Below are 22654 nucleotides of genomic sequence, written 5' to 3' on the forward strand. Positions count from 1 at the left end.
TGCCATGATATTAGTTTTCTGAATGTTGAGTTTTTAGTCAACTTTTTCACTCCCCTCTTTCTCTTTCAATAAGTCATATATATGAAATTTGTTAAAATATATATTTTCTCCTAGATATATCTTAGGAAAAAGTTAAAATGGAATTATATAAGAAAGATAAACACTTAAATTTTGACTTTGTGTTTCTAGCACTGGAATCTAGTACACTGGGAAGGAATATAAAAATATACATATTAAAAAATGAAGCAAATTCTCTAATTTACAGTGATGTTTAAGACCATATAAAAAAAGTTATACTCAAGTTAGCTGTGTGCCTGAAAACTGAAATAATTTTGCTTTTCTATCTTTTGCCCACTATTTGAACTTACCTCATTTTTCCTTTTTTCTTTTTTATAAGACATGGGACCAGAAAAATCCAATTAACATCAGAAATCACATACTTTATCAGAGAATAATATAATTTGGAGAAGGACTAAGGAAAGAATGGATGTTATTTGCGAGTTTCTCTCAGTATTTGAATTTGTCATCTGGCATTCCTTTTTTAAATATTCTGTTCTTTTCTAATATTAAGACAGGGACAAAATTATGAGAGAAATAGGGATTTATAAATAAAAAGCAAACAGGTTTTGAGGGCAGGTAATTCACATGGTATTTATAAAACACTGAATATCAAGGTACTTTCATTTATGAAAACTGCTTAAGAGGTAGTGAGTTTAGCATTACATCTTCTAAAAGTACTGCTGCCTAGAGTTCATCTCTGAGATGCTGAATTACATTAAAAAGGAAAAATCTCATGAAAGAATATACTCTTGGTCTTGCTTGGGAGAAAAATCTAAACATTAGAGGATAGCTCAAAAGTCTATTTTGGTTGCAGCCTTCAAGTCTGATAGGAATCACAGCTCTTCAATTGAAAACCTATTAAAAGTAGCAGCAAGGTTAATGAAGAGCAAGCCAGATCGCCTGAGAATAATGCATGCTGACATTGACATGCTTGCTGCCACAGTTCTGCTCTGTGGGCCTGGGGAGGCTGCTGTCTGCCCAGCCCTGGGAGAGGGAAGGAGCACAGAGGGACTCACAGTTCTGGATGTCGGAGGAGCTGAAGGACTGGTTAGGGAAACCATCTCTTGGATTGCTAATCGGAGCTTCAAGCGATGCAGAGGGTTGCTGATTCCAATCTCTCTCTGGATCTCAGTGTCCGATAAAGCAGACATAATGGCCCCGCTCTTCACGTTGGCTCTGCAGGCTGCCACGTACCAAGCAGGCATTCCCAACCAGAGCTGTTGGATTGGGGAAAAACGTACCCAGATTATAGTCATAGTTAACCGTTGGTGCTGTGTGCTAGATCGTATTCTAATTACCTTACCTGTATGAACTCATTGATTACCACAACCCCATGAAAGAGATGCTATTCTTATTTCCCCCAGAAGAGAGACAGGCACAAAGACATTAAGTAATTTATTTGAAGGACCAGTTAGTCAGTAATGGAAATAAAGATTGGAAAGGTAGCCTTCAGGGTCTGCAATTTAACAACGAATTTATGAGGGATAAATATAATAGCTGCACCTCACCATATCTCCTCTAGAGTTTAAGGATAAGAATGGCTACAAGCTGCATTTGGTAAAGGCTCAATTAACACATTTGTTTAATAAATGACTTCAATTTATAATTCTCCTTTGGAATTCTGAGTGCTTTTGATCGAAGGCTTTAATGTGGCTAAGCGACATTTCCAACCTGCCTACCTGTGCTATGTGCTAATTTGTATGTGCTCAGTTAGATGCTAAATAGGAAAATACTTTTTGGAGAATGAAATGATGGGCTAATGGAAGAGGCTAACAGTATAAGCACCTGTAAAACATTAATTAAAGAGAGTTACAAAACAAATAATTCTCTAGAAATTATGGATTCTGATTTTTCAACTTTGCTGTGAGGCTCTGGAAAGACAGTTGAATTGGTAGTACAATGAACACAGCATAATGCCCAGCACACATCTGAAGCCCAGGGTGGATGCACTGAGTTGTAGCAGCAGAATTACACATGCTTAATAAAAAATATTCTTGCCATTCCTCTCCCCGCTCCCTCGTCATTAGCTATGAATAAGAAGCGGGGCACATGCTGGTGAGTTTAAATTTTTAAAAAGCCAAAGCACTATTTTTGGGGGAGGGGTATTTTATTGGTTGGTATGAACAGACTGAGCAAAAGGAGAGGGAGAGCAAGTGAAGGAACAAGAGAAGAACAACCGTAAATCAGCAATACATAGCGTCAAGAGCTCTAGATGAAGAATCAGAAGGCTCGGGCCTTCCCTGTCGTTGGTGAGTTGCACAAGTCCTCTGTACCTCAGCCCTATTTCCCTCCTTTGTAAAATGGAAGGGATTTGGCTTTATTATTTCTAAGGTTTTGTTTTAGGCAGCTTCTAAAATGGTTCCAAATAATCTCACTTCCTGATATTCCTGCACTTGTATCACCCTCTTCCTCCGAGTTGGGGCTGGACCTGGAGACTTACTGTAATGAAAAGACTGTGATAAAAGTGACTGGCGCTGGTGGTGAAGAACCCAGCTGCTAATGCAAGGGGTGCCAGAGATCAGGTTCAATCCCTGGGAAGATCGCTTAAAGGAGGGCATGACACCCTACTCCAGTATTCTTGCCTGGAGAATCCCATGGACAGAGGAGCCTGGCAGGCTACAGTCCATAGGATTGCACAGAGTCAGACACGACTGAAGTTACTTAGCACACATGCAAAAGTGATGGGACATGATTTTCCAGGTTAGGTTACAAACAGACGGGCTTCATTCCAGCTGGCCCTCTCTGCCTCTATTCTCTGAGCTCTTGCTCTGGGGGAAGGCAGCTGTCGAGCTGCGAGCAATCCTGTGAGATGCTCACATGGAAAGGAACAGATGTCTCCGGCCAACAGCTAGCAAGGAACGGAGTCAGCTCAGAATTGGACTTTCCCCCAAGTCAAGTCTTGACATGACTGGGGCCCTGGGCTGACACTCTGCCTGCAGTCTGGTGAGAGACTCTGGATAGTGGCCATAGGGAAACCATGTCCAGATTCCTGACCCACAGAAGTCATGAGGAAAAGAAATGCTATGTGTTGGGATAATTTGCTACATGATAATAACTAATACTGATCTTAAAAATTTTTTTTAAAAATTCTATGTTAAGGGGTTGCTTGCTTCTGTAGAGGAATTAAAAAGGCAAATCGTTTATCCAACGTGGCCTGGGCTGTGATTGAGATAAGAGAAAGGAGACAGGTGCAGTGGATGACTGATGATAGCATCTCCTACATGTTAGGCACAGGAATTGACCTTGCCTTGACAGATACGATTATATACGGCAAAAGACGGGATTTGAATTCATAGTTTGTAAACTGAAGTTCAAAATAACTAAATATCTAAATATACCTTCACTGGACCTGAATGATTTTCACTTCTTTTCACCTCCTCTATACTAAGATATTTGGACTTCCATACTGGTTAACATTACCAATACATGGTTGCCAATACCTGGTTACCAAGGTCATTCCTGATTGTGCTGTGCGCTAAGTCGCTTCAGTCATGTCCGACTCTGTGCAACCCTATGGACTATAGCCTGCTGGGCTCCTCTGTCCATGATATTCTCCAGGCAAGAATACTGGAGTGGGTTGCCATGCCCTTCTCCAGGGGATCTTCCAGACCCAGAGATGGAACCCACGACTCTTAACATCTCCTGCACTGGCAGGCAGGTTCTTTACCACTAGTGCTACCTGGAAAGCCCCCATCCCTGATTAGACTTTTGCAAAGTTTTTGGTGTCTATAAATGGTGTGTGAAGCATCAGACTTCTTTGTACCCATCACTCAGTGGACTGTGCAACCAAGGAGGTACTAAAGGAGGTGAAAGTTAAGAGCTCTCATTCATTGGATCACCCACCTCATTCATCATGTTTATTCCATTTTATAATTTCAGTCACTTTAGGGAGTACACTAGGAGCAATTTCTGTGTGCTCAGGATAGTTTTAATTAGAAACGTCACTGCCTGTCATTTCCTAGGCCCTTAATGTCAGTAAATCTTTTTTTTTTTTTAATAAAGGATCTGTTCATCACTTGCCAAAATAGCAGCTAGCTCTGTGAAACTGTAGCTCGTTTCACTGGAGAGAAACTGCACAATGAGTTGCTCTCAGTTTTGCAGTGGGCTTTCTTAAACATTTTGTCTTACAAATTGATTTTTTAAATATAGCAATTTTAAAGACATATTTGGAAGAACAGCTCTGATCACTAAGAAGCTAAAAAATTTCCTGACTGATATGAAAGAATAAAGCAAGACACAGGCTTCTTTCACTCAGTCCAAGAGAAAATGCAAAGTGTGTTTTTATGTTTATCTGTGTAAGATAATTTTTTAAACTTAAATGTTTTGTTGTCCCTCATTGATTCATTCGTTAGCTCTGGATTTGATATAATAATGAAGGTGGACGATTTTAGAATCCTGAACCTTTTAAAACAATGGTTTCTAGTTGCCTCTGCCAAGCAACAAAAGTTCATACAGTCAGTCTCTTGGTGTTCTTGGGCTATTGGCTCCAGGACATCGCCGACCAAAATCTGCAGATGCTAGAGTCCCTGTAGGGCCTGACTATCCAGGGCTTATCTTCCACGGATTTGTTTCAGGTTGAACATGTTTGGTTGAATCCATGGACGGGGAATCCATGGATATGGTGGACTGACTATACTCCCCTTCATCTTGACGTCAGCATACCTAGCAGTTGCCAACAGCCCACATTAGAGAACTGAATGGAAGGGGCAGTAAAACTATTGATAAGTGGTATGAAAGGGCCCTTTGTGGTCAGATATGCATTTCCTTCACCATGCTCATCTACTTCTGCTGATCAGGTATTGATTCATTTATTCAGGCCCTTGTGTTGTGCAGGATATGCTAAATGTAATTCTAATTTCATTAAAAACATTCAGTCTAGACACAGAAGGGAACAAGGGTTTGTGTATTCTCCTGAAAAATTCCAAATGTCTAAATCTAGCGGGCTCCTTCATGTTCAGGAATTATACTACAAGCAAAGGAATGGCTGCAAGTGTCTTGGATCACACAGAAGTGTTAAAAATACAGAGATGGCTCTTTTCTGTTAACCTGCTGATGAGGAAGGGCTCTGGACTAATGTACTGGACAGATGCTTCCTAGCAACAACACAGTGAAAGTGTTAGTCGCTCAGTTGTGTCTGACTCTTTGTGACCCCATGGGCTGTGGCCCCCCAGGCTGCTCTGTCCGTGGGGTTCTCCAGGCAAGAGTACTGGAGTGGGTTGCCATTCTCTTCTCCAGGGGACCTTTCTGACCCAGGGATCAAATCTGGGTCTCCTACGTTGCAGGCAGACTCTTTACTGTCCCAGGAGTGTCACTCAAGAATTGCTTCTTGATTTACTCTAGATATAAAGAGTACAGAATTTACTAAAACTTTCTTTCATCTCACTGCCTGCTGCTTCTGCCACAGTCACAAGAAAGCATCAGAGTAAAATCACAGCTATGACTGTGGGTCCCTAGATAAAGCAAACATTCTCTTTATAAGCTATTCCAGACTACCGGAAAAATGAAGATGTTAGTAACCTAGCTTTACTTGTCTCTAAACATTAGATTGGATGAGAGTCTTCTGATTTAATTCTCTTACCTCTAGCCATGCGACTACCGTGGGCCCATCCCACTGGGCAAATGGTAATCCCTTTCTCCGAGCTTCTTCTAGAAGTTCGTGCCTGAAGTATACAGCAAGGATTATTAGTCAGGTAATATGGGAAAAGATGGCTGTGATTACTTTTAATAACAATATTTTTTAAAAGCCCAATATTCCTTTATAATCTTTTTATGAGTTAATATAGAATAACAGAATTCTTTCTTCCTTTGAATAATACATGCAAATCATCCATTGATTTTATTAGAAATGAAACATTGATATCTAAAAATAATTTTCCTAAACACTGATTCTCTGAAATTCAAACATTAAATGTTAATGGACTAAGAAACTGAATTATATTATCAGCAAATGTCTTTATCCCTTAAACAAGAAAGTGGCCCACATATACATATTCCTGCATGCATTACAGGATCTAAATGAAGTTTCTTCCATCTGTCTTGTCTGCTTCTCTTTATTATTTCAATACTAGAAAAAAATGCCTGTTTATAGAGGCAGAAGATCAAGTCAGTAATTTTAGCCCCATTCAAATGATACACTTGATTTTAGTATGCTTTCTGGGTCCAGGTGGCTATCGTAGGAGTTAGTTTTTTGTATAGACTACAACACTGCTTCTCATTTGAAGGGAACGCCGAGATACATTGACTTCCACCTCTAAAGACAACGTAAGGTATAAAATTCAATAGTATACTTATTTTCATTTACAATCACTATTGGTTTTAATAAAAGCAAAGCATCTCAATGACAACAAATGGTTGTTTCTGATAACAAAAATATGTGAAGAGCTTAGACAAATGCATCTTTAATCACTATCCCTCACTATCCCTACTACTGACCCTTGACATCCATTTACAAAACCAGTTTCAGCTCATTCATGATTGAAATAACAAGTGTGTGTTTCTTTGAAACTCAAATTGATATATAGCTGGCCAGGACTATATTGGAGAATATATTCTCTACTCCTTAGATACATTGATCTTACACACTCATTTTATACATACTGTCTTATTTTTAATGTGTGTCTTTCATGCTTAGGAACTCTGAAATGAAGCATTTGATTATTTCCTGCTATTAATTGATTAATTGCTTATTGAGGTGGAGTATAACATGTTAGACTATATAATAAAGATGTCTTCTAACACAAAAGCTTTCCATGTCTGTGATAGATGCTACTACAAAATGCAGCAAAGAAATAAGGAGACAAAACAAAGATTAAAGTTAATAGTAGCTGAAGAGACACGTAAATCAACTGCTTTTTCACTTCATAGGGTGGTAAAGAAAATGTGCGTAAGCTATTCAGCACCTCGGAAGGTGAACAGCGACACTGGCGCCCTGACTCCAAAGTCAAACTAGAGCAGTGGTTTGCTCTCCTCTCACCCATCCCCTCAGACTTTCCAATGACATTCCTGCATTGAGAGCTAGGCTTTTTGAATAGCCTAGTCTCACTGTGATAGATACATTGAATAGATCTGAGTTGAAGGGTTAAACGACAAACCATCAGGTAATTATCGAGCACCTATTGTGAGCTGAGACATGAGACACACAGACAAGCACCCAGTTTTACAGGAGATCCCTGGTTAAACAGAAAAAGCAAATACATGAAACTGTTTAAAAACATAGTACAATTCACAAATAGATGTTAACCTCGATGAAGCACATTCTAAGTGTGATGTTTTGGAGAAGGGGTTAATATTCGTAGCAATGGAAATGAGCAGTGGAGACTTTAGAGAAACTGAGCTGACTTTGAAGGGCTGGTGGAAAGGAGTTAGGGATGACATTCCAAGCATGACGAGGACTGAACACAGGACACATGCAAGAAAATTCAGAGTAGGTTTCCACAGAGCCCAGGAGCATTATCAAGAGTTGCAATGCTACATCCATTACGGGGGAAAACACTTCCCTTATGTGACAGGTGAAAGGCATTAAAGGGGAAGAAACAAATACACATTTACAACTGGTTTCTGCTACATTTAGCATAAAAAAAAAAAAGGCAAGTCAATATGTACTCATCACCTAGAAAGCACATAACATTTTCACAAGGAAATTACATAAATTGTACATAAGCCGTTTTTGAAAAGTAGAACATTTCAATTGTGAAACTTCTAAAGAGTTCCCTAATTTAAAAAGCGCACCACAGGAACTGGAGTGATCCTATTAAAAGTTAAGTTAGATAATGTAACTTCTCTGCTCATAACTTTCCATTTACTATTTGCCTCACTGAGAATCAAAGCTAAAGCAGCTGTTAGGATCCACTCTACCCTCTGTTCTCTGACTCAGCTCCCATCTCAGCAAGCAGCACTGGTTTCCTTGTTGTTCCCTGGACACAGCCCAGACCTTTTTCTGCCTCAGGACCTTTGCATCTGCTGCTGCCTTATTTTGAATGCTTGTCTCCTCTATCTTCACATGCCTTACTCTTCGTACACTTTTAAATCTTTACTCAAATGTCACTTTCTCTCTGAATACCTCTTACCCTCTTTCCCATAATACCAAGCAGACATTCCTTATCCCCATTTCTTGCCTTATTTTTTCCCCACATCACGTATCTTCTAACAGAACGTATCATTTATGTCTCGACCTGTCATCTCATGAAAGAAAATAAGCTCAAGGGGGACCAATGCTTCAAGTACATACTCTGTTCAGAGGTGCAGCTGAAGCATCCCGAACAAAGGCAGGCACCAAAGAGGTGTTCTGTAAACAGCAGTGAATGTTGAACATGTCAGCCAGTATTTGTTTACATTTAGTTGCTTCTTGTTTCAATAAATTACATCTCATAATATATTTTTAGTATATTTTTTCCAGTTATTTTATGAGAACAGCACCCATTCCAGATGATTCTAAGAGTTCGATGTGGTTTGCGATCCCTGATAGGAATCTGACTAAGAGGCAATCCAATGAGCTCAAATAATCCTATTCTCCTTTTGAACAGAAATTTATCATACAGGTGTCTGAGAAATCATTGGACATTATATCCCATGGAAAATTTTTCTCTGTGCTTTGTTATGTTTAAATCACAAACACTCATAGCACAATAGCTTTAGTAAGAGTATGCAAATGTCATGAGGAGCATGTAATTTCCTTGGTTCTGTCTCACTGCAAAGATTGGAAACAGCAGACCAGCATCACAGCTTGATTACAGCTCAGAGTTTTATTCCTCAAGCAAAGGAACCTACACCCTCGTGGCATGAGGGCAGGCTGACCCGAGAGGAAAGTCGAAGAGAAGACAGGTGAGAGGCCCAATTTTGGCTCTTCTTAAATGTTTCTTTCTCTTCCCCCTGAGCCTGCCCTATGTAAACTGGGCTAGCCAGAGGGCTGTTTGTTTCACCTGAGGTTCTCACTCCAGTCCTCGGACCTTCCTTTGTTCTATTTTCGAGGGTTTTTCCCTACTTTGTCTTTTAGCCACTGCCATTCTGGACTCCTTTTTCCCATTCTAACTACCTAACACAAAGATAATGAGATAAGGGTCCGGGGGATTCTGCCCTTTGGCCCTTAGCTGGCAGGGCTAAATCCCAACAGAGGCCTCTGAACTGATACACCTGGAACTGTGAGACACAGGCCAGACTGGAGTGGAGGCCTGGCTTTTACCTAGGACTGTGTGTTGCATCATGTTAATCCAGATTAGCTTTTCCTTATCCCAAGGGCGGTATTAATTATGTAAAGCAATGCACTGAAATTCTCAAAGCAATATTTCATTTAATTTTTCTCTATGAAAAAAAAAGTGCATCATATGGAAATTATTTAAGTGACATATATCTGGACACACTGGCTTGGGAGAGAGGCGTGGTTAGGAAAACGAAGCAATATGGTTACTGCTGAAATTCTTGGAAATCACTGAGTTTAATACATGGTGATCTCCAGAGAGATTATTAAGGGTGAGTATAGCATTAATTGCATGAAGGCGTGCTTGTGGTCATCGGATATTTTGAAGATACTTTCAGAGAAATAGTGACCTGCACTATTAGGAAATACTAAATTAAAAAAAAAGTGATTTGGGATAAACAGGCATTTTGGATACACCGGTATTCTCTGCTTTTGTCCTCCTTCCTTCCTCCCTTGCTCCCTCCCTTCCATCTCTCTCTCTCTGTTCCTTTCTTTCCTTCTTTCTCCCTTCCTTCTTCCTTTCTCTCTTTCAGATAATCTAATATCTCACCATCCTTTCCCCTCAAATCACTTACATTTATCCATCACTATAAACATGGGCACCCATGACGTGAAGTGAAGTGGCTCAGTCGTGCCTGACTCTTTGTGACCCCATGGACTGTAGCCCACCAGGCTCCTCCATCCGTGGGATTCTCCAGGCAAGGGTACTGGAGTGGGTTGCTATTTCCTTCTCCAGGAGATCTTCCCCACCCAGGGATTGAATTTGGGTCTCCTGCATTGTAGGCAGATGCTTTACCGTCTGAGCCACCAGGGAATATGGGCACCCATCTTGTTTTAAATTTTAGAACAGATTTTAGAGGACAGTCAGTAGCACTTCCTTCTACAGGAAGCTTCAGATACAAGACTGTCATTTCCTGTGTGGAAACAAAGTACTCATTGTAAAGGAAGGTCAGTTTTGAATCAGAAAAACTTCTGAGTCGCCGAGTCTTTTCAGCAAACACATTCTTGTCCGCAATAAAGAATGCCATTAGATTTCCCCAAAGGTCTCAGACTCTCTTGAGAAGGGTGTCAGTGAGTTACTGTCAGTGGAATGTGGCATGTCGAGAAGGCCCAGCATGTGGGGAACACTCAGGGGAAACGTGCAGAGGGCAGCCTGCACTTGCCACATCTGATCTGAAGACAGGAGCAAAGCATGGGCACCCTAGTGATATCTACCACCAAGGGCATCTAGAAAGAGGGCTGGAAATGCCTAAAAAATGTAAATCCATCAAGGGTATTTTCTGGGCTTGTAGTTCCTAAATCCTAACCCAGACTAATTTAAGCAAGTATGGTTTTGCTTGAATGATTCCATCCAAACAGTAATGTCTGGTTCCTCCTTTATAGGTTATATATCTTCAGCTGTTTCAGTTGTGACCTCATAGGTAGAGTATGTTTGCATTTCTTTGCTTTGTGTCTTTCATACTAAATGACAGCCATATGCTTTCCTGTCTTGTCTTCCCACTGTGTCTTGTTTTTCAGGACACAACAAAAACACTTTCTCTCTGAAACCATCCTACTCTGGACCTGGAGGCAATATTTAGTACTTATTTTTTTAGGCCCCTCAGTACCAAGCAATTTTCCCTAGAATATCTTTAACATTTTGCTGAGTCAGAAATTTTGTTAGTTTTATTTTCTTGTTTTGAGGTCAAAAACTCAACGCATAGTAGGTCTATAAGAATCTACTGACTGACTGCCAACCCTAGTCCCAGGGCATCCACAGTCCCTGATCTCATGCTCTTAGAGTTTGGGAGAACAACCTGTAAATCAACAAATTCACTAAGGTGTTTGTTACATGCTGAGAAATGAAATTCATCATTCAAAAATTCACAACCCTGGGGGCAGTGAGGTCTCCTTCTGCATATTTTTTCCCAATGTGGATGGTTCATTGCTGTCAGTGAAAAGAGACTTTATTCTCGGACCACTTAGCCTAGGAGGCTATTTTGGAACTCCCAATTTGCCATATGACTATCTAAATATCACTTGGTACCGTTTCCTCTGTCACTCAGGCTGGCCGTTTCAGTCACCTTCCATTTAAGGCCTGTCTATTTCCACTCTTACTTCCTATTTTGTCTTCTTTTACTTTCTGTTTTCACTGCCACTATTCTTTTTTCTCCAGCCTTGTAATTGCCTTACTCTCCAGGCTTCTTACCCTTGCAGTACTTCGCCATGAAAAATAAATCTGTAAGAGCAGATCCAATGAACTCTGAGGTGGGAATGCTTGGGCTGGATTCCTGGGGCCCTCCTTGTTAGCTGTGCATCCACAGACAGATCACTTTACCTTTTTGTGGCTCAGTTTCCTCATGTGTAAGATGAAGTTGATAACAGTACCTATCTCAGAGGGTTGGTATGAGAGTTAAGAAAATATATTTAATGTGATGACAACTATAACTTGTACAAAAGAAACAGCCAATAAATGTGAGCTATTTATTATTGAAGTGTCCTCTGAAAATCCTTCAATAGCTCCTCAAATGCCTACAACACAATCATCAGCTTGGATTACAAAGACTAAACCTGTTTCAGTCTTGATCTTCCTTTCTAATAATCTTCCTTGACTTCTAATTAGACCTGGAAACTTACTCTGCCAAATAATTTGAACATGAATAATTCCATCTTTGCTGCCGCTGCTGCTGCTAAGTCACATCAGTCGTGTCCGACTCTGCAAGTACCATTTTCCAGCAATAGTAACTTGCTTCTCGTCTTTGATGATCAAAATTTGAGTGCTCGCTAAGTTGCTTCTGTCATGTCTGACTCTTTGTGATTGTAGCCCGCCAGGCTCCTCTGTCCATGGGATTCTCCAGGCAAGAATATTGGAGTGGGTTGCCATTCCCTTCTCCAGGGGATCTTCCCAACCCAGGGATTGAACCCAGGTCTCATGCCTCAGAGGCAGATTCTCTACCATCTGAGCTATCAGAGAAGCTCTGGGACACCTAAATCATAAAACATCCTCTTATTTTTGATCATCCCAAATCCCACAATGACTCTTTTATCCTTCAAACTCTGGAAATTCATAGTGTGAGCGTCACTCGTAAAGACTTTCCTTCCTGCCTGAATGTGAGTTCAGTCATGTCCAGCTCTTTGTGACCCCATGGATTCTATCCTGGCAGGCCACTCTGTCCATGGAACTTCCCAGGCAAGAATACTGGAAGGGGTTGCCATTTCCTACTCCAAGGGATCTTCCTGACGCAGGAACTGAACTGCGTTTCTTGTGTCTCCTTCATTGACAGGCCGATTTTTTTTTACCACTGTGCCACTTAGGAAGCCCATTAATGGCACCAAATGTATGAGCTTCATCTTCCTCCCAAGACTAACATTCAGAAGTAAGAGTTTACTCTTCTACTATACCATGCGTCTTTGCTTGATCTAGCCAAGAATATCTTTTGAGAGATTGCTGTCTCATAATCCATGAAATCCTCAGCTTTGACAACCATCCAGGATCCTTGATCGAAGGTTGACTTTTAAGTATTCTATGTTTTTGTTAAGATCCAATTACTTATTACATCTTAATAAGAAGTAAGAATTTTGCTTATCAGTTACACAGGTTGGCTGCAGAAAGAGATTAAAATGTCCTCTCTAAAATTAAATACGATATTTTGTAAATTGATTGGCTACTACCAAAGCTTTTGTTCAAACTCATTTGTAGATCATGGCAGTGAACTCCCAGTCTGCCTCTCCGGTGGTATTCCCCTCTTCTCATCCTTGTTCCAGCTTCCAGAAAGACCTTTCTAAACACAAATATTTTTGTAAGGGTTGCCTGCTTTAAAAACTTCAAAGTGGGAGGGAAGTTTTTAAAGCAGGCAACTGAAAATAAGTTTCCCGGGTGGCACAGTGGTAAAAAATCCACCTGCCAATGCAGGAGATGTAAGAGATGCAGGTTCGATCCCTGCATCAGGAAGATCCCCTGGAGGAGGAAATGACAACCCATGCCAGTATTCTTGCCTGGAGAATCCCATGGACAGAGGAGTCTGGTGGGCTACAGCCCATGGGGTCACCAAGAGTTGGGCATGCCTGAGCGCACACACAGAACTGAAAATAAAGGTCATCTTGGCACAACTAAAAAGACCCTTAGTGAAATGGCCCTGGATTTCTCCCAGCTTCTTTTGCTCAATCAATACTGCAAGGCTTGCTATGTCCCAAATACTTCATTCCATTTTTTTTATCCTCCATGACTTTGTATATGCCTTTATCTTCTGCCTGGGACATCCTTCTTTGCATCATAATTGTGGCAAACTCACACTTATCTTTCTGATTCAGTTTAAACTTTATCCTTCCTGTTAAGATTCTAAGACCTTTCCCAGGCAGAATTCATTTTCTCTTCTACACAAATATTATAACTTGTATACATTCTAGTTATTGCACTTGCTATATTTCTCATTTATGATTTAATATTGTATTTAAATGTAATTAAAATGTATTCCAATTGACTACATTGAGTAATTGAATCTATTGTACTTTCTTGTTTATATAAACGACTTCATATTCTGAGATAAAATATCATGGTTTGAAAAATTAAAGTTTCTGTATGCAGATGAATTAGGCTTTGGATATTGGATAATAATTGCTGACATGCATTTACCACTTACTCTGTGATAGTAAGTGACAGTGTGAAGCACTATCCTTGCGTGCTTTATATGTATAAGTCATTGAATCTTCACAGCCATCCAATAAGATACACGCTGATACACTTTTGCAGAAGAGGACACTGAAGATGAGACCACTTGGAACATAGTCAGTGAGCCAGAGCCAGAATTTGAGCACCAACAACCTGGTTAGAGTCAGCCTCTTACCCCCCACATTATCTTTTAGCTGACTAACCTCTCTGAACTTTTCACAATCATGAAAGGAGGGTGGGAGTAACCACATCTTTGCTAAAATGAAAGGCAATGATACTCCACCTTTATTTCTCTGCTCATTGTTCATTCACATTAATTTGACTTCTGGTAATATAGATAGTGTTTACCACCTTCACCGTCACACACTTCAGTCCCCAACACTATAAGACAAAAAAGGAACCTTCTTTTTCTTGCTGTTTCCTATTAAAAACAGGTTCTGAATCTTGGCCAGAGGAAGGAAGTTAGCCCCATGTATATAATCAGGATGGAAAAGCTGAATTTGTAATTTGTTTCAGTTTAATTTTACATTATTGTAATGCAAAGTAATTCTCTGATTGAAAAATTTATCTTTAGGGTATATTTATTTACTGTGGCACACAGCAAGTACTTACTTATTGGTATAACCAGGAGAAATAAATGACTTGATAAGAACCAAGAATGAAATGTAAGTCAAAATAATTTGACAGTTGAACCTACTTCTTAACAGTATAGTACAGAGAATAAATCTTCTATACATAGTTCTAAAAGCAAACTTACATAACTTTTCACTATTATTAATTATAAAATGTATCCTATTCCTATAAATTTCAACAGTGAAGGGGGTGAATAAAACGTGATCTCTTTGAATTTCAACCAGACAATGGGTTATAATGCCATTATTCAAAAATCTATATCTATTGACCAATTCTGTGAGAATCAAAAGTACAAAAAACTTTCAAATTCTGGGCAGTGAATATGGAGGAAATATAGCATCATGTCAATTTTTTTAAACATATGTAAGTTGAATATATATATATTAATTAACATAATTTTTCTAAACAGAAATATATTACAAATCCCAATCAACTGCTTCAGACATTGATTACCTAAATACACACATTTAGTTACATAAAATTAAGAGTTTCAAATCCAACATTAACAAGGTTGACTTGATTTTGAAAGCGCAGCATGCTGTGATTCTGTATGTGGGTAAGCGCAAGTGTACGTGTAGGTATATCCTATTCTGGCACATTTTCCCACGTAGTACATAGGAAAGTCCATTGCACATTTAAGTAGTGCTTTATTTAGATCCCCAGATATATGCTACATTGCTTGGAACTGAAATTATTTGAATACATAAATCCTAAGTTCATTCATGTTGAAACCTTTTTTTTTTTTCCTGCAAGCTACTGGAAATGGAGGGCACAGCCTCAGGAAAGAAATATATTTGTGAATTTGAGCTGGGATTTACATAATTTCACTCCTCATTTTATTTTGAATTTAATTACTTTCAAAACCATTAACAAGGTATAAACACACACAAGCATGCACAAATGTGACGGAGCAATGCAATTACTCATGCTGTTATTGAAAGCTAGAGGGGCTTGTATTTCTTTCCAGTAAACAATTTCACTTTTGCAACACACTGTGATCTGTTCTCCCCAGCCCCTTACTGATTGTTAAATAGGAACTTATTGGAGAGACATTGGTAAGTTTTCAGGTTTATTTGGAGGCCATTTAGACTAGATTGCTTTGGTGCTTCATCTAATTTTGAGTCCTCTTTAAATTAGATTTGAAGTTTATAGTTCTAAGCTTCTGAGATTATTTATTTCTCATACTCTTGTGAGTATTAGGAAGTTGGCAGAAAGTACAGATAATATGTCATTCACTCAAAGGTATGCAGAAAACACATGGAGCTTTAAGTCTTGTCTTGTGTTCCTAATTCAATATTCTTTCACCTCAAATCTTCCCATGTCTATACAATGTTCATACTGTCTTCCCCTGACATTTAACTTCCCAAGCTTCCTTTTAGTAATTGGACCAAGGAAATGATTTTGAGGCCTTAAAATGTTTAAATTCTAGGAGCATGCGCAAGGCAAGAAATTAAATTTTAGAATTAAGGTAATTATATCAGTTTCTTAAAGTCCACAGATATTGATGTTTATTATTTTTCAATATTTCATTCAAAAAGAAAAGGGAGAATAAAGTTTTATTTCTTGGCATTATTTTCCTCATGAAACTTAAAATTGTTAGAAAACAGAAGGCCACTATTACATGATGACATGTAAATAATTCTTTAAAATCCAGTGTCAGAGTATTGAATATTTTTTAAAAGTAAGGTCTTACAACTTGCATTTGGCCAATGTAGTTGAATAGTACTCCAATCACAGCTTGCCTTGCATTTTCAAGAACACTTCCTAGAGCTTTCTTTAATATCATAAATTATCCTAACTTAAGAAAACACTGCATTGTTAAATAATTAGTAGTAGTAATTATATCTTAGAGTAGGAAAAATATAACAAATGTAAACGAAACTAATAAACAAAGCACATGACCTTGATTTGGTATATAAAATATTCACATTGCCAATTAGTGACACTTTCCATAGCTTCCTGAAAAATTGTATCTCATTGGAGCCATTTTATTTGCTTCCTCAAAATGTTTTGATTAAAGTGTAAAAACCAATATCTCTCTCCATTTAAAGTGTTTTATAGCTCATCATGCCCATGTGGGCATTTATAGAAATGTAATACTTTATATTATGCATAAACTGAAGCCTACTAGGTTTTAGAAATAAATAACATATTCTAAATTTAGTTCAAAAAGCAGGATTTGAAAATTGGAACAGTAACCTCAGTAATATACCTTTCAAAGCTTTAAGAATTAACTCGTAGTATAGGAAATGGGAAAGAACACACAAGACCAAAGGGTTCAGAAAAAAACAAGGATTACTTTGGAATCTAAGCGTATAAGTTCTACTGGGGGAGATTCAACATTTAACCCTCTTCATTGAAGGGCAGTTCTAGTAACTGACAAATAAATTTATCTCTTGAATCGCTTGAATCGCTAGTGGAGAGCCACAAAGCACTTTGAAACACACAGGCAGAGTCAGCCATGCAGCACAGTCAAAAATACCCAAGTGACCTGCAGCTATTACTTAAGCTTCACTGAATGTCACACTAACCCCTAGAGAGTGACTTAAGAACTAGGGAAAATGTCATCTGGATTGTCTTTTGATATGTGTCTAGTAGAACCGAAGAAACTGAAGTGCCTGAAAGGCCAACATGATTCATTTAAATGTGAACATTTCTCTGAACCAATGATTCCTTTTGTGGTAAGAAAATGAATACACTTCACAATTTTCATTTTAGGTCAGAGGCAGTGCAGCTTGTGTTACAACTGAAAGGAGAAATACCAAAGATAAAAGAAAAGGAGGATGGTGCTGAAAATAAACATGTTCAGCAGCCATTGTGATTCAACTTACCCTGATGTGCTTTTCATGAGATGAAGGAGGACAGATGAAAAAGAAAAGCACACAAATGTTAATGGATACATTTCAATCCAAAGAAAGCCATGGAATAAAACAAGAGCATCATTTCAGATGTGCTGAAGCTCAGATATGAGAAAGACATGGTGTTCTGTTTTTGTTTTTGTTTTTTTAAATTTCACCATGACACACATACTCACTGCATCCAAAAGCATAATCAGGCTGAAGGCAGTTCTAATAGTTGACCAGTAGTCTGTCTCTTGAAAATGAGCCACTCTGAAACATGCATGACCACATTTTCCCAGCCTATAGTAAACCCCGGGAGGGAGTCAGGCAGCTTGTTGAAGAATATTCTTCACCTCGGACCACTCACGTTATTTTACAGATAGAAGCAGTAACCTATTAAGTGGTGCTTGGGATCTCAAAGAGATTTATAAGCTTAGAGCTTAAGCAAAATACAGCAGACTTCTGGAAAGGCAGTGACTTGAAGAAAGCACTGGTTTGAGGGTGGGTCTATCTGGATTCTAGTTCACATACATAGTTTGATCAGAATTACTGGTAAGGTTCTGATGTTCAATCTCCCGAACTTAATTTGCGGCAAGAAGAGATTTTCACATGCTAGATCCATCATTTTATTATGACATTACACACATGGTATAACAATAGTAATAATCATGTGCCAGTGATCTGGTCATGAAAAAGTTCTAGAAAATTCTATCACACTTCTCCCCTTGCCACAGTAATTCCTCCTCCTCTGTTTGAGCTGGCAGCTGGGTGTCTTTAGCAGACACATTTATTTATGTAGACAGATGTTGGTAAACATTTCTCTGAGGGGGAAAATGAACTAGATTAGTTCACCAATGTTACCAGATGTCATCACAAAAACGTTGATTTCATTGTGGGGTTTGAAGTAGCCCACTTGTTCCCTGGGGAGAGTAGAGGCACTGGGAAAATATGGAATTTAAATAACCCAAGAAAAAGCCATGAGAATATTATTTTAAATTTTTTATAAAAGCATACTAGACCAATTCTTAGAAAAATAAAATCTTACTACATAAAATATAGTCAATGTAACAAAATATGAAGCAGAGATTCCTATCTAAGAAATGAGGCAAGTTAGAGAGCTACCTTTTTAAATTACACAATCATTATAAAGAAAAGCTGGAAGTGCAATGAACACCCTGCACGTGCCTCCTCCACACGCATTCATTCAGAGAAACTGTGTATTCTTTCACTAAATGTGCATTTTGGAGAAATGCATGCTCTTTGACCTTAGCTTCAGAACAGCTGTGGCAAATTTTTAAATTTTTCACATAAAAATATAGTGGTCCATACAAATTGGCATCACAATGTCCTAAGAAATTTAAGGCATCTTTCTTGCATCATATATGCAACAGAAAGAAAATTAAGATCCAAAGAAATACATTCTAGGTGGTTAGAATGATTTTCCTGTTAACATACCTGTGAACTCTTTGATGAGTTCTGAGAAAAAAGCAATTTCTGAGCTCTCCATGAAAAATATTTTTCATGAAGTATTTGGGGCCAGTTATTACCATGGACAAAATAATCTTCCTCAGTCTATAAGCTACCTAGGCACTGCTCTCCAATAAAGTTGAATAAATCTGCACACAGTGGAATATTGATATTTTTCACATATTTATCATTTTTAAAATAGGAAATCTATACCTATAGAAATACCCTAAATATAAAACATAAGAGAAATTGTGAAAATAAACAGGAAATACAAACATATGACTCAAAAAGTATTGCTTAAAGTTCTAAAATATTTATCATTGTGTGTAAGTTATCTGACTTCTCATAGTTTTTACTAACTTTCTTCTCCTCCACAGCCAATCAATTTAAGAGCAATCTTGACTATTTCACTTTAGAATTATGTATTTCAGCTCACAACTTTCAAAAAGACATGTTATGCAAAGGACAAAAAGCTGTAATTGTAAATGACTCAAGAGAGTTTGTGATAATATACTATAAATTCATATCAGAGATAATATATATTTGCAGTGCTTTTGGTCTAGATAAAGACAGTTTTCTTCTTATAAAAATTGATATTCTTTTCTACATGCAATTATTTATAGGAACATTTCTTTCTACTCCAGATTATCCTACTCCAGATTATCAAAATTATAAGAATACCAAAAGAGATTCTGTCAAAAATTAATCTTCTTCATTTAAAGACCACTGTAGTATATAATAGACAAATAACAATTTTTCACTGACCTAGAAAAAATAGGTTTTAAGTTACCCTCTAACCAATAAGAACAAGTTGGTTATTGGCACAATATTTTCCTTGGAAACATCAGCATACATCCAGACACAAACAAGAAGATATTATCAACTAACATATATCTTTTATTTAAAAACAGGATTCTTAAATGTTTAATTGTCTCACTTTAATCTTCTAGATCTTCCACTGAATGAATGGGCCTTCTATTTATAAACTAGCTAACTTTGAATGTAAAATTTCACATTAGAAATATTTATTAAATGAACTTCATATGTGGAATGTAGTTGCCTTTTGCTTCTTAAAGTTCAAGTTGATGACTCAGAAATTTAAAAAATCAATTGTTAACAGTTGAGATTGTTAACAATTGTTAACAATTCAGATTGAGGAGTGGATAGGTAGTGACTGAAGTGAAAAAGTAGAATGAAGAAATGATTTCTTTTAATAGGTGAAACTTGAGAATGTTTAAATGCTGATGACCACAATCTAGAAGAGAGGAGAATTTGAAGAGAATTTGAAGTACAAGTGGGAAAGTGGCACAACCAGACAGACAAAATAAGCAGGGATGGTCTTAAATGAGAAGAAATTAACCTAGTTTTCTGTGTTAAAGCAGGATGGGGGCAAGAGTTCATGTGAATTCAGCAGCAAATAATTCAGAGGACTGAGGTGGTCTCTTTATCTCTCCCTCTAGAGTAAAATGTGAACACACCTGCAGAAGATACAGGTTTGAGGACAGTGGAGGTCTCTGACACAAGCTGCAGAGAGTAGAAGGAAGACTGGCAACGGAAAAATATTGGGATTACTTGGCAGTGTTGAATTCCACATGGAGCTGATTCAAATTCCCTTGCATTAATTTTCTCTTGTAGCACTCAGGTAACCCAAACGTAGCCATGGAGAAAGAAAATTCATTGGTGGCTCTAGTTATGATATGGACATAACCAAATGAAAAAAAAAATGATGGGCTTGAAATTTTTGAGCATGGTGAAATTACGGTCATAGAATCCAAGCGAAATAGGGAGATAGAAGAGGGCTGAATGCAGTTGATGCACTACAGAGTGATGGAAGTGTTTAAAAAGATGATAGTAGAAGCAGCTGATAAGCTGAAAGGAGGAGACAGGAAGGAATGATATGCATGAACTGGTAACTTTTGAGTAGGGGTGATCTGGGGGCAACGACAAGATTCAGAATACAACATGGGATGTGTCAGACTCGGAATGAAGCCATGAACCTAAAGGTTAAGTTGCAAACAGCTGATTTATGTGGATATAAGAGCACCCAGGGGTGATGGCAGAAACTGCTTTATATACAATAATGGGATACAGATAAAAATAAATAGCCAAGCACATTTCTAGTGATCCTTATAAATTAAAGAAAGTGATTCAGAAGCGTTAAGTATGGTTTATTATACGTCTTCAGAAATAATTTTTCTTTGAAGTCAATATTGAATCCAAATAGATGAAGTATATAAGACTCTTTAAAAGAGGTTGAAAAATCTTTATATTTTCAAGAATTTTGTTATTCTTTTGTCCATGATTATATCCCAGTCAAGCCCCAATTAAAAAATTTAAGTATGTAGAATCTGAAATAAATATATTTAATTGTATGCTGTATATATACATTTAATATATATATATATATATATATATATATATATATATATATATGTATCAGTCAGTTCAGTCACTCAGTCGTGTCCGACTCTTTGCGACCTCATGGACTGCAGCATGCCAGGCTTCCCTGCCCATCACCAACTCCTGGAACTTACTCAAACTCATGTCCATCTCGTCAGTGATGCCATCCAACAATCTCACCCTCTGTTGTCCCCTTCTCCTCCTGCCTTCAATCTTTCCCAGCATCAGGGTCTTTTCCAAGGAGTCAATTATTTGCATCAGGTGGCCAAAGTATTAGAGCTTCAGCTTCAGCATCAGTCCTTCCAATGAATATTTAGGACTGATTTTCTTTAGGATTGATTAGTTTGATCTCCTTGCAGTCCAAGGGACTCTCGAGTCTTCTCCAGCACCACAGTTCAAAAGCATCAATTCTTCAGCACTCAGCTTTCTTTATAGTCCAACTCTCACACCCATACACGACTACTGAAAAAAACCATAGCCTTGACTAGACGGACCTTTGTTGGTAAAGTAATGTCTCTGCTTTTTAAATATGCTGCCTAGATATATACGTCTGTGTGTATTCAGTCGCTAAGTCATGTTCAACTCTGTGTGACCCCATCGACTGCAGCATGCCAGGCTTCCGTGTCCTTCACTATCTCCCGGAGTTTGCTCAAATTCATGTCCATTGAGTCAGTGATGCCATCCAACCATCTCATCCTCTGCCAGCCCCTTCTCCTTTTACCTTCAGTCCTTCCCAGCATCAGTTATATATATATATATATATATATATATATATATATATAATATATACATGGATACATATATATTTTTGAATGAAAAGTCTCTTGTTACCTATTTTTTTAATAAAACCCTGTCAATAGGATATAGATAATCACTGACCTTAAAAATGGGGGTTCAAGGTAGAGAAGCTTGGTTCTGAAAGGCTAACTTTAAATAACTATGGGGAAAAGCACATCTTCAAAGACCTTATAAAAATACCATACAGAGCTAATATAAGTGTCTATATTATGGAAACAAATATAGAGAACATCTTTTAGAATAAGATGTCAGTCAACATTATATTTGAATGTATCTTACTTAATCACTTTTTTCTTTTAATAAAAGAACTTCATCATCCTTACTGTTAGACACTGACTTTGAAAGTTTTATTGGGACAAATAATGTTAGATTGATCCAAGCAGACATTTACATTTCTTATATAACTTATTAGTAATCATTACTATGCTTAAATCAAACTTTGGTGATAGTATGTGTGGCTAATTACATCAGAAAAAAATCAACTTTATAAAGTAACTGCACTACTTTGAAATTACCTCCATTTCTCATTAAATAAGTATTTGATTTGAATACATTTGTTGCTCATTTGGAAGGATGGGATGGGGTTCAGATAAGAAACTAATTATTCCCTATGGA

The 22654-nt window shown here is 37.9% G+C and overlaps 1 protein-coding gene across 1 annotated transcript in view; it reads right to left on the reverse strand.

Moving 5' to 3' along the window:
* Nucleotides 1–22654, reverse strand: part of PPFIA2 (PTPRF interacting protein alpha 2) — a 509230-nt gene that overhangs the window by 30616 nt on the left and 455960 nt on the right. Inside the window, exons 22-23 of the mRNA XM_052641133.1 lie at nucleotides 5639–5720; nucleotides 1077–1277 (exon numbers count right to left, since the gene is read on the reverse strand). Coding sequence (XP_052497093.1) covers nucleotides 1077–1277; nucleotides 5639–5720 — 283 coding nt within the window. The remainder of the gene's footprint in view (nucleotides 1–1076; nucleotides 1278–5638; nucleotides 5721–22654) is intronic.

This window comes from Budorcas taxicolor, chromosome 5 (assembly GCF_023091745.1).
Source record: "Budorcas taxicolor isolate Tak-1 chromosome 5, Takin1.1, whole genome shotgun sequence".
NCBI lineage: Eukaryota > Metazoa > Chordata > Mammalia > Artiodactyla > Bovidae > Budorcas > Budorcas taxicolor.